Consider the following 16,863-nt stretch of genomic DNA (forward strand, 5'->3'; position numbering starts at 1 on the left):
AATAGAGAATAAAAATGCATCCTTTTCCCTTTCCTTTTCATATTTCTTCTGTTTAACAAAGGAACTTATTCATTGATGGAGTCACTCCCCTCCCCCCTGTATATATTTGCTAGGATATTGTGGAAAATATATTTTTCAAATTATGGATCTTGTCTACTAGAGGCCTATGCTTTGAGGGATGATGTAAAGGATGGAAAGTTGGGCCTAAAAAAAATGACATGGTAACTCTTCCAAGTAAATATAACATCAGTATTAGCATGGGGATTTGAGGCCAAATATTAAAAATATAATTATGACATCTCTGATTCTGAATCCTCAAATAATCAAATCAATTCAATAAAAATTAATTACCTACTGTAGACAAGGGATTTTATCAAGTTCTGGGAATACAGAGACAAAAATCAGACCATACCTGTCCTCTAGGAGTTTACATTCTACTGGAGGACCAAATATGCAGACAAATTAGCAAGTAAAAGGTAAATTCAGTAAAAAGAAAGAATTAACACTGTAGAAAAAGGCATGCATAAAAATCTTTCCTTTGGAGATGATATCCAAACTGATTTTTGAAGGAAACTTGGCATTAAGAGACAGTGGTGAGGAAGGAGTGCAATCTGGTCGCGTGGGATAGCCTGTGAAAAGGGACAGAGATGGGAGATGGGGTGCTGAATTGGGGAAACAGCAAGTATGTCAGTTTGCCTGTCATTTTGCTTGAATTAAGGGTAGTAACAATATCACACAATTCTGGAAAGGTTGGTGTGAGTTAGACATTGCAGAGGTCTTTTAATGACAGGCTGAGAATTTTGGATTTTCTCTCTAAACCTAATGTTGCTTTATAATCAGAAAGCGATAACCATCTGCAGATTGAAATAATGATGAGGAGTCTTTTCCCACTCCCATTTTCCCATTGTGATATATAAAACAAGTTTATTGTCTATAGTATTTGAAAATACAGTTGTGGGTATTTTTTAAAATATATTTTTAATATCACAGGCAGTTTGAAATGGTAATTCCAACAGAAGACTCCGTTATCACAGAAATGACATCAACTTTAAGAGACTGGGGAACCATGTGGAAGCAACTTTATGTGGTAATTAGTTTTTTATGGTATTGTTGTTCTGGCAGAAAATAAATTGAAATAAAATATCAGAAATTTCAATAACTGTGCATATCATTAAATGTTAAGTTTTCTGAAGGTGAGATATTATTGCCGTTGTGTTTGAATGCTTTTAAGTGATTCTCTCCTAACCTTAGTAAAGGCTGATTTCATTCATTGTAAACTCTCCGAGTATCTTTATGGATCCCTGCTGGGGCTGAAGTGCCTCCTAACTCATCAAAGAAAGATCAAATTATGTTCAGTACACTTTTCCTCTTAAGTGTATTTAGTATATTCTAATTCCTTTTAGTAATCAAAATACAGCACACTTGGTAGGTCTCAGTTAACTGGAATATTGGGTTAACAAAAACACCTTATTCCCCCATTATATTGGAAAAAGACTTGATATGTTGTATTTTTTTAAAAAGCATCAAGGTATATATGATAACCAAAGAAAGCTGATAGGCCAACTAATAGCTGATAGGCAGCTAGATTGTACAGTGGTTAGACAGGAAGGCTCATCTTTTTGAGTTCAAATCCACCTTCAGACACTTAATGGCTGTGTGACTCTAGGCATGTCATTTAACCCTGTTTGCCTCAGTTCCTCATCTGTAAAATAAGCTGGAGAAGGAAATGGCCAACCACTCTAGTATCTTTGTCAAGAAAACCCCAAATGGGGTCACAAAGAATTGGACATGACTGAAAACAAAAAAAGGACTAGTTAATTATTTAATACATATTTATTAGAAGGAATTGATCAGGCTTTATGATTAAATTGACAGCCAAGATTTTATTTTAGGAGACAAAGGACATATACAATAAATTTAAAGCATTACTGATATGCTTCTTTTGAGAAGATGTTTTGTAAGGATTATGCCAAAGAGGAAAAATATACTTCACTGAAAAATGAGTAAAGTCTAAGCAAAATTCTTAACTTAAAACAATAAAACAATGACATATGGGTACTTTTTCATGGAGGTTGAAGAATCATTTGAAAGAAAGGTGAAAGCCATAGCATCCTTAATATCTTAACATGTGCACCTGGACAGTGGGTCAGTCTACTGCAGTTTGAGTGAACACAGCTACCCTGCTAGTAATCGGCTTTATATCTCTTTTCTTGAAAAAAAAAAGTTGGATTATATTTAACCTGATCTGGTTATTCATAACTTCATTTGAAGCTGTGAACTGCTGCTTTGAAGATCACAGTCATTAATTTGAAAACCAACCAAGTGAGGATGTGACCACCCTGTAGGAGGCAAACACCAGAGAAAGATCAACTCCAACTCAAAACTTATTTTGTTCTGAACAACAGAGAATGGATAAACAGTAAGAATGGACAAATTTTCTTGGTGAATCAGAAACCTACAGATTATTCCCAGATCACATTCATCTGTATTTAAAAACAGCCAATGCAATTTAACCTGGAAAGATAATGGTGAAATAAAATATAAGATTATTAGGCAGCCCAATTTGGAGATGACAACTCTGATAGGCTTGTCTTCCCTCATTGTACTTTCTTGTTCCAAGATAATGGTACTTTATTAATGGTGATTGTAGGTGTACTGTCACCAGCCCAGTATTTTGGGTCATGTAAAACACAGTGACTGGCAGGTATTTGTGTCAGCAAAGATAGATTCAGGGCCATCAAATTCCGTGACAGCATAGAATAAGGAAAGACCAACAGGAATATAAGGAATATTGATACCTAGCAGGAACACTGGCAGGAAATTTCCAGTGGAGGAAATTACACACAGAATCTTAAACTTAGAGCATTTTCAATCCGAAATACCCTTTGAGATTGTCTAGTCCAACCCTTCAACCTTACAGATGAAGGAATTGATACCCAGTGAGGTTAATTGACTTGGCCAAGGTCACACAGCTAATTAATTGTCAGGGAGCAGATTCCAGTGGAGGTCTTCTATTTAGCTTTTTATGATTCTTGAACTCAGCACAGCTGCTGGAGTGTGATTGAGCAATAATCATATATACATCTGTTCATTTAATAAACAGTGCCCAGTATGCACAAGGTGTTACTCTGGCTGCTGTGGGAGATTCATAGAAGAATATGACAGCACCTGAACGCAGGGGGCTTACAGTAAAGGAAAAAGATGTGGACAAAAAGAGACAGAAGACAAGGAACTGTGTATAAGGGATGTGGAATAAGATAGGCACAAAGTCCTATGTTGGTTCAACGAAGAGACTGTTTAAAAATGTGAAAATGAGTGAGAGAGGAAAAGAGGCGATTTCAGTACATCCAAGAATATCCAGAGAAGTTGGGCAGAGGTCGGGGAGGGGATAGGGTTAGGCTTTTGGGGTGGAAGGAATGGCATGATTGGGAAAATGATCAAGACAGTATAGAGTGTGTTCAGGGAAGGGCAAGTAGTTAAGGTGAAATTGCTCTCTCTGCTAATTAACTGACACTATAGGTGACATGGGTATAGTGGAGAGAGTCTGGATTTTGAATCAGAAGAACAGTTCAGGTTTTAGCTCTAAAAGTATGTTTGCTGGCGATATGACCTAGGGCAAATCACGTAACCTCTGGAAGCCTCAGTTTCTTCATCTGAGAAACATAATAAGGATAATAATATTTAGTACTACCTGTTTCGTGAAGCTTTTGTGGAGAAATCGATCTATAATTTTTAAAGAGCTAAATAATGTTCTTTTATTATTGAGAGGCAGCATGAGATGTGATGCAGCTATGTGGCACAGTGGATAAAACTCTGGATCTGTACACAGGAAGACCTGAGTTTAAAACCAGTCTTAGGTACTTACTAGCTGTGTAACCTTGGGCAAGATACTTGACTCCTGCCTCAGTTTCCTCATTTGTAATATAGAGATAATAATAGCAAATGCTTCCCAGGATTGTGAAAATCTGATGAGATATTTGTTAATTGCTTTGAAGACCCTAAAGCACTATATTAAGGTTAGCTGCTGTTGTTATTGATAATAATAATAGTAATAATATTATCATGGTTTATAGTAAGAGTTTTAGGCTCGGACCTGAATTTGAATCGTGGCTTTAAGATTTAATAGTTTTGTGACCCCGAACAAGTAACTTAACTTCGTTGTGCTTTGATGTCTTCATCTACAAAATGAAGACAAGAATTTCATTACCAAACCCTCAGGATTGTCGTGAGACAAATACTATTTAAACTTTAAAGTGCTATTTAAGTGTGATTTTGCTTTTGTTGTTATTAATTCTAAATTGTGGTATCAGGCCAAGCTAGTTTAATCCCTCTTCCATGGAAATACACTTCAAATATTTGAGAACAGTGTTACCCTTTGACCAAACTAATCATCCCCAGTACCTTCAAGCAGTCCTTGGATGATGTTGTTCTGAGTCTCCTCACCATCTTGGTCATTGTTCTCAAGTCTTGCTCCAACCTGTCATTATCCTCCTTAGAATGTCATCTGCCTACAATGGCTTAGGCACTCTGTTGGGTACTAGGGTCACAGAAACAAAAGTGAGAGTCATTGTCCTCAGAGAGTTTACCTTCTACTGCAGAGATATGATCCTTATTGGTGAATATATATGTATGTATGTATGCAATATCATATATCTATTTCTATATGTATATATAGCTGTGTAAATTTTTGGGGGGGAAGCAATTGGTGTTAAGTGACTTGCTCAGAGTAACACAACTAGTAAGTGCCTGAGGCCAAATTTGAACTCAGGACCTCTTGACTCCAGGGCTGGTCCTCTATCCACTGTGCCACCTAACTGCCCCCGGCAAGTGTAAAGTTTAAAAAAGTTATAACTATTAAAATGTTAAGCTCTATACGTATACACACATATGTTGATGAATATATGCATTTAGAAATATACACGTGTATGCTGTATGTGTATATATATGTTTCTATATTGTATGTGTATATGTGTGTACATATTGGTGAATATATACACACATATTACATATATATTTGTCAAATGTTTTATCTCTGCAATAGAATGTGAATTCTGAGGAATATCTATATGTAGATATTTACATATAACGTATATAACGTGAGTATTAACCAATAAATATATCCATATAAATGTGTATCAATATGCACACAAATACTTATGTTTATTGCCTCAGAAAGCAGGAGTTTGGATGATAACTCTATCATTTATCATCAGTGTTTATCCTGCAAAAATCTTTCTGACTCAAACCTCTCTGAACCTTGATTTATTGTTCTCAGGAGATGAAAATATTTGTGTAATACCTACCAGACAAGGTTATTTTGAGGATAGTGTTCTGTGAAGTGTAAGACACTCTATTAATTTGTGATGTTGGTGATGGTGTTGAATATACTGGTTAGGCAGGGAGGGAACAAGCATTACTAAACATTTATTGTGTGCCTGGCCTGGTGCTAAACCCTGGGAATACAAATACAAGCAAATAGAAGGACAGTCTCTATTCTTAAGGAGCTCTCATGAGGGAAGAATTATATAAAAGGAAGTTAAAAGTTGGTTCTGTGGGGAGAAAGCACACAAGCAAGGCCATATTGACGATGTCTGGGAAAGTCAGAAGCTCGTTGTACTTACTGTGTTTCCCTAACACAGTTGCTTGAGATTAATTAAGGCACACTGCAACCCTTCAGCATGGCATACATATCCATTATCTTCTACATGTAAAAAAAAATAAAGATTGAAGTACACTGTCAGTACAAATAATATGATTTTCATGGTCAGGCTAAGGATCTATGCCATACCCTGAGTTTTAGAAACTGTTCTAAGAACTGGGCATGGAAGGACAGACAAAAACATTGTTTCTCACCTCAAGAAATTCACATTCTGATGGGAGAGACAACATATATACGACTCTATATACAGGGTTTTTTCAAAGTTGATGGAAGATGATCTTGGGGAAGGAACTAGCCAAGAGGTTAAGGAAAGGTTCCTGCAAAGGGTGAGATTTCAGCTGAGTGTTGAAGGAAATCCAGGGAACCAGAAGAAAGATTCAAAGAAAGATACAGCATTCTGCATATGAGGATTGAAAGACATGGAGTCAGGAGATGGAATGTCCTACTTGAGGAATCTCAAAAGGTGAATGTTGCTGGATCGTAAATTACATGGAGGGGGTGAAATGTAAAAAGGCTGGAAAGCTAGGAAGAAGGGACAAAGTCTTGAGTTTAAATTGTAAACAGAGCATTTTATATTGGTTTCTGGAGTTAATAGGGAGCTACATTTATTTTATCTGAACAAAATTGTTTTATGGATAAATTTAACGACTTCGTCAAAATACAGAAATTTCAGAATACAGAATAAAGAACTAATTCACTGTAACCCCATTTTATGCAACAGGACAAGTAAATAATCAGAACGATGTTTCTCTGTTGACTCTATGGGTGTTTTGTACAATGACATCAGAGGAAATACTGTCTCTTAAAGTTATGACCCAGGGGCTCTGTGATCATCTGGCATTTTCATAATGTTATACCTATGGTTAGAAATGTACACGGTGGAAGTTTATTGAGTAGGGGTGGTGACAACATGGCCACATGTGCACTTTAAGGAAAATCACTTTGACTCTTAGAAGGTGAATTGGAGAGATACGAGATGAGGCAGGCAGACCAACTAGTGGTTATTACAATAATCTCATCATGAGACTATGAGAGCCTATATTAGAATAGTGACTGTATCAGAGGGGAGAAGGGGGAGCATAGAAACAATGGGACTTGACGATCGATCAAATATGAGGAATTAGAGAAAATGAGGATTTGAGGACAACATCAAGATTATGAGTTTGGGCAACTCTGATGTGCCCTCCCTAGTAACTGGGAAGCTTAGAAGATGGAAGTTTTGTTTTTTCCCCACATCTCTTTTATTATTTAATATTTTTAGTTTTCAACATTGATTTCCACAAGATTTTGAGTTACAAATTTTCTCCCCATTTCTACCCTCCCCCCACCCCAAGATGGCATATATTCTGATTGCCCCTTTCCCCAGTCTGCCTTCACTTCTCTCTCCCCACTCCCCACCCCCTATCCCTTTTCCCCTTACTTTCTTGTAGGGCAAGATAGATTTCTGTACCCTATTGCCTGTATATCTCATTTCCCAGTTGCATGTAAAAAACAACTTTTTTTTTGAGCATTTGTTTTTAGAACTTTGAGTTCCAAATTCTTTCCCTTCTTCCCTCCCCACCCACCTTCCTTGAGAAGGCAAGCAATTCAACAGAGGCCACACGCGTATCATTATGCAAAACACTTCCTTGACAGTCATGTTGTGAAAGACTAACTATATTTCCCTCCATCCTATTCTGTCCCCCTTTATTCAGTTTTCTCCTTTGATCCTGTCCCTTTTCAAAAGTGTTTGCTTTTGATTACCTCCTCCCCCCAATCTGCCCTGCCTTCTATCATCCCCCCCTCTCTTGTCCTCTTCCCCACTACTTTCATTTAGGGTAAGATATCCAACTGAGTGTGTATGTTATTGCCTCCTTAAGTCAAATCCGATGAGAGCAAGATTCACTCATTCCCCCTCACCTACCCCCTCTTCCCTTCCCACAGAACTGCTTTTTCTTGCCACCTTTATGTGACATAATTTGCCCCATTCTATCTCTCCCTTTCTCCCTCTCCCAATATATTCCTCTCTCATCCCTTAATTTGATTTTTTTTAGATATCATCCCTTCATATTCAACTCAACCTGTGCCCTGTGTCTATCTATCTATTTATATGTGTATATGTATATATATGTGTGTGTGTGTGTGTGTGTGTGTGTGTGTGTGTGTGTATTCATATATATTCCCTTCAACTACCCTAATACTGAAAAAGGTTTCATGAGTTACAAATATCATCTTTCCATGTAGGAATGCAAACAAAATCGTTCCACTTTAGTAAGTCCCTTCTGATTTCTCTTTCCTGTTTACCTTTTCATGCTTCTCTTGATTCTTGTGTTTGAAAGTCAAATTTTCTGTTCAGCTCTGGTCTTTTCACTGAGAAAGCTTGAAAGTCCTCTATTTTATATAGGAATACAAGTCATTCCCCAATTGAGAAATGGTCAAAGGATAGGAACAGGCAGTTTTCAGAGGAAGAAATTAAAGATATCTATAGGCATATGAAAAAAATGCTCTAAATCACTACTGATTAGAGAAATACAAATCAAAACAACTCTAGATACCACATCTCTCCTGTCAGATTGGCTAAAATAACAAAACAGGAAAATGATAAATGATGGAGAGGATGTGGGAAAATTGGGACATTGTTACATTGCTGGTGGAGTTGCGAGCTGATCCAGCCATTTTGGAGAGCAATTTGGAACTATGCCCAAAGGGCTATAAAAATGTTCATACCCTTTGACCCAGCAATACCACTTCTAGGGTTGTATCCCAAAGAAATCACACAAGCGGGAAAAGGACCCATATGTACAAAAATACTTATAGCGGCTCTTTTTGTGGTAGCTGAGAATTGGAAATCAAAGGGATGCCCATCAATTGGGGAATGGCTGAACAAGCTGTGGTATATGAAGGTAATGGAATACCATTGTGCCATAAGAAATGGGGATGATACGGACTTCATAACAACCTGGAAAAACCTACATGACATAATGCTGAGTGAGCGGAGCAGAGCCAGGAGAACATTGTACACAACCACAGATATATGGATTCTGTGAGGACCAACTCTGACAGACTTCGCTCCTCTCAGCAACACAAGGTACAAAGACAACTCCAAAGGACTCACGATGGAGAATGCTATCTACATCCAGAGAAAGAACTATGAAGTATGAGTGCAGATTAAGGCACACTTCATGCTAGCCTTTCTCCAACCCCCCCCCCCCTTTTTTTTTCTCTTCTCTCTTTTGTTTTTGTTTTTGGGTTGGTTTTTTTTTGGTCCTGTTTCTTCTTTCGCATGATTCATTTCATTGATCACAGTTCTTCTCCATAACTTGACTAGTTTGTAAATTAATTCAATGCAGAGTTATACATGGAAGCTATATGGGATTCCATGCTGTCTTGGGGAGGGAGGGGAGAGGGAGGGAAGAAAATCTGGAACTCAAAATGATGTAGAACCGAATGTTGTAAACTAAAAATAAAAATTTATTTAAAAAAAAAAACAAAAAAAAGAAGGGTTTAGGAAGTATTGCTGGAAATACTCAAGAAAAGAGAAAGCATGAGGGACACAGTAAATTCCAGTCATATAAAGTTATAGCTGCATTTTCCGCATTGTTACTAAAACACATTTGGGATTTTTCTCAACTGCCTAAGACATGGAACAAAAGGGATAAAAAAGTCATGGTTTATACACACATGTCCATAATCATACACACATATATATGCAACTATGTATTTGTTTATGGATGTATATATTATTCTTTGTATCCCTAGCCCTTATCACAGTTTAGTAAGTAGTTAATAAACACTTCTTGGTTGATCAGAAAAAAAAGTCCTCTATTTATTGAAAATCCATATTTTGCCCTGGAGTATTATACTTAGTTTTGCTGGGTAGGTGATTCTTGGTTTTAATCCTAGCTCCTTTGACCTCTGGAATGTCATATTCCAAGCCCTTTGATCCCTTAATGTAGAAGCTGCTAGATTTTGTGTTATACTGATTGTGTTTCCACAGTACTCAAATTGTTTCTGGCTGCTTGCAGCATTTTCTCCTTGATGTGGGAACTCTGGAATTTGGCAACAATTTTCCTAGGAGTTTTCTTTTGGGGATCTTTTTCCAGAGGTGATCAGTGGATTCTTTCAATTTCTATTTTACCCTCTGGTTCTAGAATATCAGGGCAGTTTTCCTTGATAATTTCTTGAAAGATGATGTCTAGGTTCTTTTTTTGATCATGGCCTTCAGGTAGTCCAATAATTTTTAAATTATCTGTCCTGGATCTATTCTCCAGGTCAATTGTTTTTGTAATGAGTATTTCACATTGTCTTCCATTTTTTCATTCTTTTGGTTCTGTTTTATAATATCTTGATTTCTCATCAAGTTACTAGCTTCCACTTGCTCCAATCTAATTTTTAAGGCAGTATTTTCTTCAGTGGTCTTTTGGAGCTCCTTTTCCATTTGGCTAATTCTGCCTTTCAAGGCATTCTTCTCTTCATTGGCTTTTTGGAGCTCTTTTGCCATTTGGGTTAGTCTATTTTTTAAGGTGTTATTTTTTTCGGTATTTTTTTGGATCTCCTTTAGCAAGTCATTGACTTGTTTTTCATGGTTTTCTTGCATCACTCTCATTTCTCTTCCCAATCTTTCCTCTACTTCTCTAACTTCCTTTTCCAAATCCATTTTGAGCTCTTCCATGGCCTGAGATCAATTCATATTTTTCTTGGAGGCTTTTGATGTAGGTTCTTTGTCTTTGTTGACTTCTTCTGGCTGTATGTTTTGATCTTTTTTGTCACCAAAAAAAGATTCTGTAGTCTGAGTCTGAGTCCTTTCACACTTCTGCTGCTCATGTTCCTAGCCAACTACTTGACCCCTGAGCTTTTGGTCACGTTATGACTGCCTTGGGAGTGGAGAATGCTTTGTCCCAAGCTTCAGGGGCCTTGCACTGCTGTTTTCAGAGCTTCTTCTAAGCCACCATAAGCTCTGTCAAATCAGTGCTCCTCCTCCCCCAATTAACACCAACCAGAACTGTGACCCTGATCCAAGCAGGGCAAGGCAAGAGAACCCTGCCTCTGCACCAGCAAAGCTCTTTCTGCACTGCTGTTCTGATCCGCCGCTTCATTCCTTCTACCAGGTGGCCGGGGACTCTGGATACAACTGCAGCTGGACCTCTGGGAGCAGCCTCCAGAGCTTTCTGATGCTGCTACCACGCCACCTCCAGACTGCGCACTTCTCTCACTCTAATCCAGCAGTTTTCCCACTCGCCTGCTCAGTTGTCTTTGGCGTTTGTGGGTTGAGAAGTCTGGTAACTGCTACAGCTCAGTGATTCCTGTCCCTAAGGCCACAGAATCCATGAAAGTAGCTCTAGAATTTGTTCAAAGCCATTTTTTAGGTGTTTTGGAGGGATTTGTGGGAGAGCTTAAGCGAGTCCCTCTTTTCCAGCCACCATCTTGGCTCCGCCCCTCAAGATGGAAGAGTTTTAGGAAGAAGATGATGAGCTCTGTTTTGGACATGCTGTATTTGAAATATTTTCAGATGTGTAATTAAACATGTACATGAGGAAGTTGTTGATGCAAGATGAATTCAGAAGAAAAGTTAGGAAAGGCTATAGTGATGAGGGAATCATTTCCATAGAGATGATAATTGAACCCATTGAAGCCGATGATATTTCCAAGTGAGATAGCATACAGAGAGAACAGAATAGAGACAAGCACAGCACTTTGAGGGATACTTACGCTTAGTGGGAATGATTTACATGAAAAATGAATAAAAGACTCTGAAGAGTGGTCACACAGATAGAGAGAACCTGGAGAGAGCAGTGTCATAAAAACCCAGAGAAGAGTGTTTTTCCAGGATAAGAGGGTGCTCAGCAGTGCATAAGCCTGCAAAGAGGTCAAGGAGGATAAGGACTGAGAAAAGGCCAGGAGACATGGCAGTTAAGAGAACATTGGTAACTTTGGAAAAGCGGTTTCAGTTAAGTGATGCAGCTGAAAGCCAATTATGTATGGCTTAGATTTTTCATTTCTAATTATTGTCTTTCTCCAAATCCATTTGCTTTTCTCTTCTCTTTGGTGGGGACAGCTTATGAAATAAAATTGGGACTCCTTGGTCATTGCTATTTAATGATACAGAAAACATGTAACTGCACTTCTAAATAGGTAAAGCCAGTTATTACTAAATATCCTTACCAACTGCAACTTGATAGTTTTGTCAGCACAGCTTCTTACTGTAAAAACATTTTAGCAGGAATAGGTGATTCTGAATTTTTTAATGCTACGTTTTTCATGTGGTATCTTTTAAAAAATGTATTTCAGTCGGATGTACAAAAATTCCCAGAAATCTGACTTGAATCCGAGCACTTCACTTCTAAGTTAAATTGGCTTGTCTCTTAGAAAAAGCGCTGAGTTTTCAAAGATGTAGTTCCCTGCAAATGACCACGAGACTCAATCAACCCTTTCCCTTTCTCTGTATGCTTCAATTGCTATAATCACAGAAGGCTCAGAATATAATAAATGTAAAGGCTTTGTGAAGTTTTAATGTGTAAACAAGATGCTCCAACCTTTTTCTGGGGAAGTCTTTGATTAGGTCACAAGAAACATCTTAAGATTAGATTGGTTGAATTAGCCCCATCCCTTGAGCCTTTGCATTAAAATAGCAAGTCACTTTGGGAGTTGGCCAGTTCATGAGGTGAAGATTTTAGATTTGGGAGCTGTAGCTAGAAATGGAGGAAAACCAAAGCCTCTTAAAGAGAATTGCTGTGTGGGATAAGGAGAAATTTTTCTTTCTTCCCCAAACCCTCACTGACCATGTCTTTGGACACCCTTGTGCTGTATGAGAAAATTCATCTAACTGAGTAGGGAGCCACACTGGGGATAGACAGGTACAAAAAGACAGTCACTTAAAGAAAGAAGAGGCTTTGGGGGTGTGAAGTCTCATGGTAGAGAGGATTGCAAACTGTGGACTAAAGAAATAGCATGTCCCGGGCACACAGCTGAGTAGAGTACTCAGCAGAGAAAGCTGCACCCTCTGCAAATGGGGCTGTACCCCATTAGCTGAGTGAGGCCTCTACAAAGCGAGAAAGGATTTTTGTAGTATATGTGTCTCTCATTTCCATTGTGCTCCAACTTTGAGCCCATGAATAATCTCTATCTATCTGTCTGTCTGTCTATCTGTCTGAATGGTATACCCTAGGATTTTTTTGTGGGATTATTTTATATCAACCATTTTCACTATATTATCTTAATTAATGCCTTTACCAAGGGTAAATTAATTTTACTAACTGATTGTTAATGGTAAGGTTAATGGTAGGGGTTAATAAGCTTCGGAAGTAGAAACTGATATAACAGCCACCCTTCTACAGACTCTACCTTCAAGTAAGCAAGCAAGGGTGTGTGTAGTGTGTGTTTGAGTGTGTGTGTGTGTGTGTGTGTGTGTGTGTGTGTGGTGGCAGTGGCTGTGGTGGCACTGGTGGTGGTGGTGGTATTGCCCAGAGGGGCTACTGCCTTAGGATTTCTTTAGTTCACCTTTTGATGTAACTTTTGAATTGATATATTTTCTTTTTTTTTGTCAGTCTCATAAGGCAATTTCTCATACTTATTTCATCACGCTTCAGGAATGTGATAGTGGTTACTAGGAAAAGAGCAAATTAGGAGCTCAGATTGACACAATAGCGGAAGCAGGGATCGACTTTTATTAATTGTGATACTTCTCTAGATCAAAGAGGCGAGCAGATCAGGCACCTAGAAGTCCACAAGGCACAATACTGCAACTTTGGAGTTCAAGGGTTAGCAAAAGATTTAGAAAATGAAAGACTTGGATTGAGGGACAGAAATCTGATGGCCAGATCCTAAGCAGTTGAGTCAGTGTCTTAGTAAGTGGATCGTCAGTATGTCAAATCAACTAGCATTTGTTACATGTCTGCTACGTGCCAGGCACTGTGCTAAGCTCTGGGGATACAAAGAAAGGCACATAAAAAAAAGGTAGTCCCCTTTGTCAAGGCCCTTACAGTCACATGGGGGAGATAACATGTAAACAACTCTGAATAAACAGCATATATGCAGGATATGTTCGGGGTAATCTGCGAAGCAAAGCACTAACAGTAAGACTGGGAAAGGCTTCTCGCACAAAATGGGACTTTAGCTGAGACCTGATGGAAGCTAGGGAAACCAGGCTGAAGAGGGAGACCATTCCTGGTTTGGGCGCTAGTCAGAGATGGAGTGCAGTGTGAGAGGAACAGCAAGGAAATTAGTATTACTAGATTTTAGAGTACATGGAGTGGCATACAGTATAAGAAGACTGGATAGATAGGAAGGGACCAGGTTAAGAAGGGATTATGATAGGAATAAACAGAGGATTTTTATATTTGGTCCTGGAGGTGACAAGAAGCCACTGGAGTTTATTCAATGGCATGAAGAAGTGATATGGTTAGACCTGAGCTTTTGGAAGATCAATTTGACAGCTGAGTCGAGGATAGAGTGCTATGGGGAGAAATATAGCAGGAGACTAACCAGCAGCCTATTGTAATAGTCCAGGTGTGAAGTGATGAGGACCAGCACCAGAGGAGAGAAAGAGATATAAGACAGATGTTGTAATGATAGAACTTGACAACTGATTGGTTCCAGAGTTGAGAGACTTAAGAGTTAAGGACGACACCTAGGTTTTAAGCTTTGGTAAGTAAGAAGATAAGGGCATCCTTGGCAGTATTAGGGAGGTTAGGATGAAGGGAGAGCTTTGAGGAAATAGAATGGATATGTTGACTTTCTGATGGGGCAAGTTATCTACTAGTCTTTTGGAGATACGAGATTAAAGTGTTAGAGAGAGGTTAGAGCTCACTGAATAGGTAGATCTAAGAGCTGTCTACATAGAGATGTTAGTTGAATCCCTGGGAGTTGATGAGATCACCAAGTGAAATAATATATAGAGACAAGAAGTTTCAGGTTAACACTTATCACATGGATGAAGATCCATCAAAGAAATAGAGGCATATTCAGACAAGAAGAGGACCAGGAGAGAGATGGTGCCATGAAAACCTAGAGGGTATCAGGTGAGGAGGTTGTTTGGGTGTCAAAGGCTGCAGAGAATTCAAGAAGATGGATCCTTTCAGAAGTATACTAGGAGTTTAGAGAAAGGTGAGGGAAGCAGTTAGTGCTTTGAATGGCGGATAGTACTTGGTAGCAGGGAAGAGTGAATTTCAGGAGTGTTTAGCAGGAAACGGCATGAGCAAATTGCAGAGCATGGATTGCATAGGGGGCAAGGAGAAAACTGACTTGACCAGAGAAAGTGTGTGTATTGGAAAGTAGTAGAAAATAAAATTGAATAGACAGTGGAGTCAAGTCTGCGTACAGGAATTTGTACTCAGTTGTAGATAATAGGGAGCCATCAGAGCTTCTTGAATAGGAAAATATTGTAAAAAAAATATGATAGAGAAGAGATTATATCCGATGTGGGTGGTAAGGGTGCATAACTTCATATGATACTTTGTTTCACAATTCTCTAATGTGTACCTATGATGTATCATCATATATTGTTTAGTCATTTTAGTCGTGTCTTAACTCTTAGTATCTCCTTTTTGGGGTTTTCTTGGCAAAGAAACTAGAGTGGTTTGCCATTTCCTTCTCCAGCTCATTTCACAGATGAGGAAACTGAGGCAAAGAAGGTTAAGTGACTTACCCAGGGTCACACAACTACTAAGTGTCTGAGGATGGATTTGAACTAGGGCTGGTTCCCCACCCCTAAACTAGGGTCTTCCTAACTCCAGACCTGGAACTCTATCCATTATCCCATTTATTTGCCTTATTATTGTATATTTCAATTACCTATATATGTATCACTAGGTTATAAGCTCCATAATTGTGAGGACTGTGTTTTGCCTTAACTTTTTTGTTGTCCTACTCTGCATACTATAGGTACTGAATAAATATTTAATTGGAATGAGTTCTGTGCATGTGAGTATATATACCATAATTTAGAAACTACCTGATTGATCTATTTTGGCAGGTAGATGGTGCAGCAGATGGAGTGTTGGGCCTGGAGTTAGGAAGACTCATCTTCTTGAGTTCAAATCTGGCCTCAGATACTTACTAGCTCTGTGACCCTGGGCAAGTCACTTAATCTTATTTGCCTCAGTTTCCTCATCTGTGAAAAGAGCTGGAGAAGGAAATGGCAAACCACTCTAGTTATCTTTGCCAAGAAAATCTCAAATTGGATCATGAAGGCTCGGACACAACTGAACAATAAAAATTAATCTAGTTACTGTAAAGATACTGTGTTTTGGGTTAATTAATGAATTTCTCCTCCTTTGGATCTCTTCTAGAGAAATGAAGGTGATCTCTTCCACCGACTTTGGCATATAATGAATGAGATCCTAGACCTACGACGTCAAGTATTAGTTGGCCATCTCACCCATGACCGTATGAAAGATGTGAAGCGGCACATCACTGCTCGCCTGGACTGGGGCAATGAGTGAGTAATAATAAAAGCTATTTCAGATAATTGAGCATAGCGGAAATTAAGTATGGATAGATAGTGTATGGTTGTAGTTACTAAAAGAACCAAATGCAACTTTCTCCTGTTTCACTGACTAGGTGCGCCCAAGGGTAAGTCATTTATTTTCTCTGTCTCAGTTTATTATAAAATGAAGGGTGTGCATTAGATGGCCTTCAAGGTCCCTTGTAGCACCGAATATAAGATGCTATGATTCTTTCATTTACTCCCAGAGCATACTGTTGCACATAAGGTCAGGAAAAGCCAGCTGCTGCTAACTCAGTTACTCTTGTTTCAAATCAATAAATCAACGAACATTTATTAAGCATTCACTGTGTGCCAGGCATTGTAGTAGGCCCAGAGAATATCAAGGGAAGAAGTGCTGGGTGCTGGCAGTCTTGTGTTCTTCTCCAGTCGTGGAGTATAAGAGCATGGACATCCTTGCTAGAAAGGAAATTCTCAGGGAAATCATTTTGGTCAGTGTTGCCACTGACACCAGTCTCTCACATTCTTCAGCTGAGCCTTTTTTTTTGGCCTGGGTATTTGCGCTTCATAAGTGCCTTTTCTGCACTGTGGCATTTATCTGGAGAAGGTCACCAATGTAATCATATGAGAAATCCTGCTTCTCTTAACTTTAAAGGAATGTCTTATGGCTGGCACAGCTGCGGGCCTCCTGGTAATTTGTTATTCATACAAATTAGCCATTTTGCAGCTTATAGTCTGCTTACGATAACTCTGTAGATGAGATCCTCTCTTGAAGGGCTTACTT

At 38.7% G+C, this 16,863-nt stretch overlaps 1 protein-coding gene across 2 annotated transcripts in view; it reads left to right on the forward strand.

Moving 5' to 3' along the window:
- The window catches only part of DOCK4 (dedicator of cytokinesis 4), a 541,696-nt gene that overhangs the window by 234,095 nt on the left and 290,738 nt on the right, over window positions 1-16,863 (forward strand). For both annotated transcript variants that reach the window (XM_036758430.1, XM_036758431.1), the window contains exons 5-6: window positions 991-1,087; window positions 15,925-16,073. In XM_036758430.1, coding sequence (XP_036614325.1) covers window positions 991-1,087; window positions 15,925-16,073 — 246 coding nt within the window. The remainder of the gene's footprint in view (window positions 1-990; window positions 1,088-15,924; window positions 16,074-16,863) is intronic.

This window comes from Trichosurus vulpecula, chromosome 5, assembly GCF_011100635.1.
Source record: "Trichosurus vulpecula isolate mTriVul1 chromosome 5, mTriVul1.pri, whole genome shotgun sequence".
NCBI classification, from domain to species: Eukaryota; Metazoa; Chordata; class Mammalia; order Diprotodontia; family Phalangeridae; genus Trichosurus; species Trichosurus vulpecula.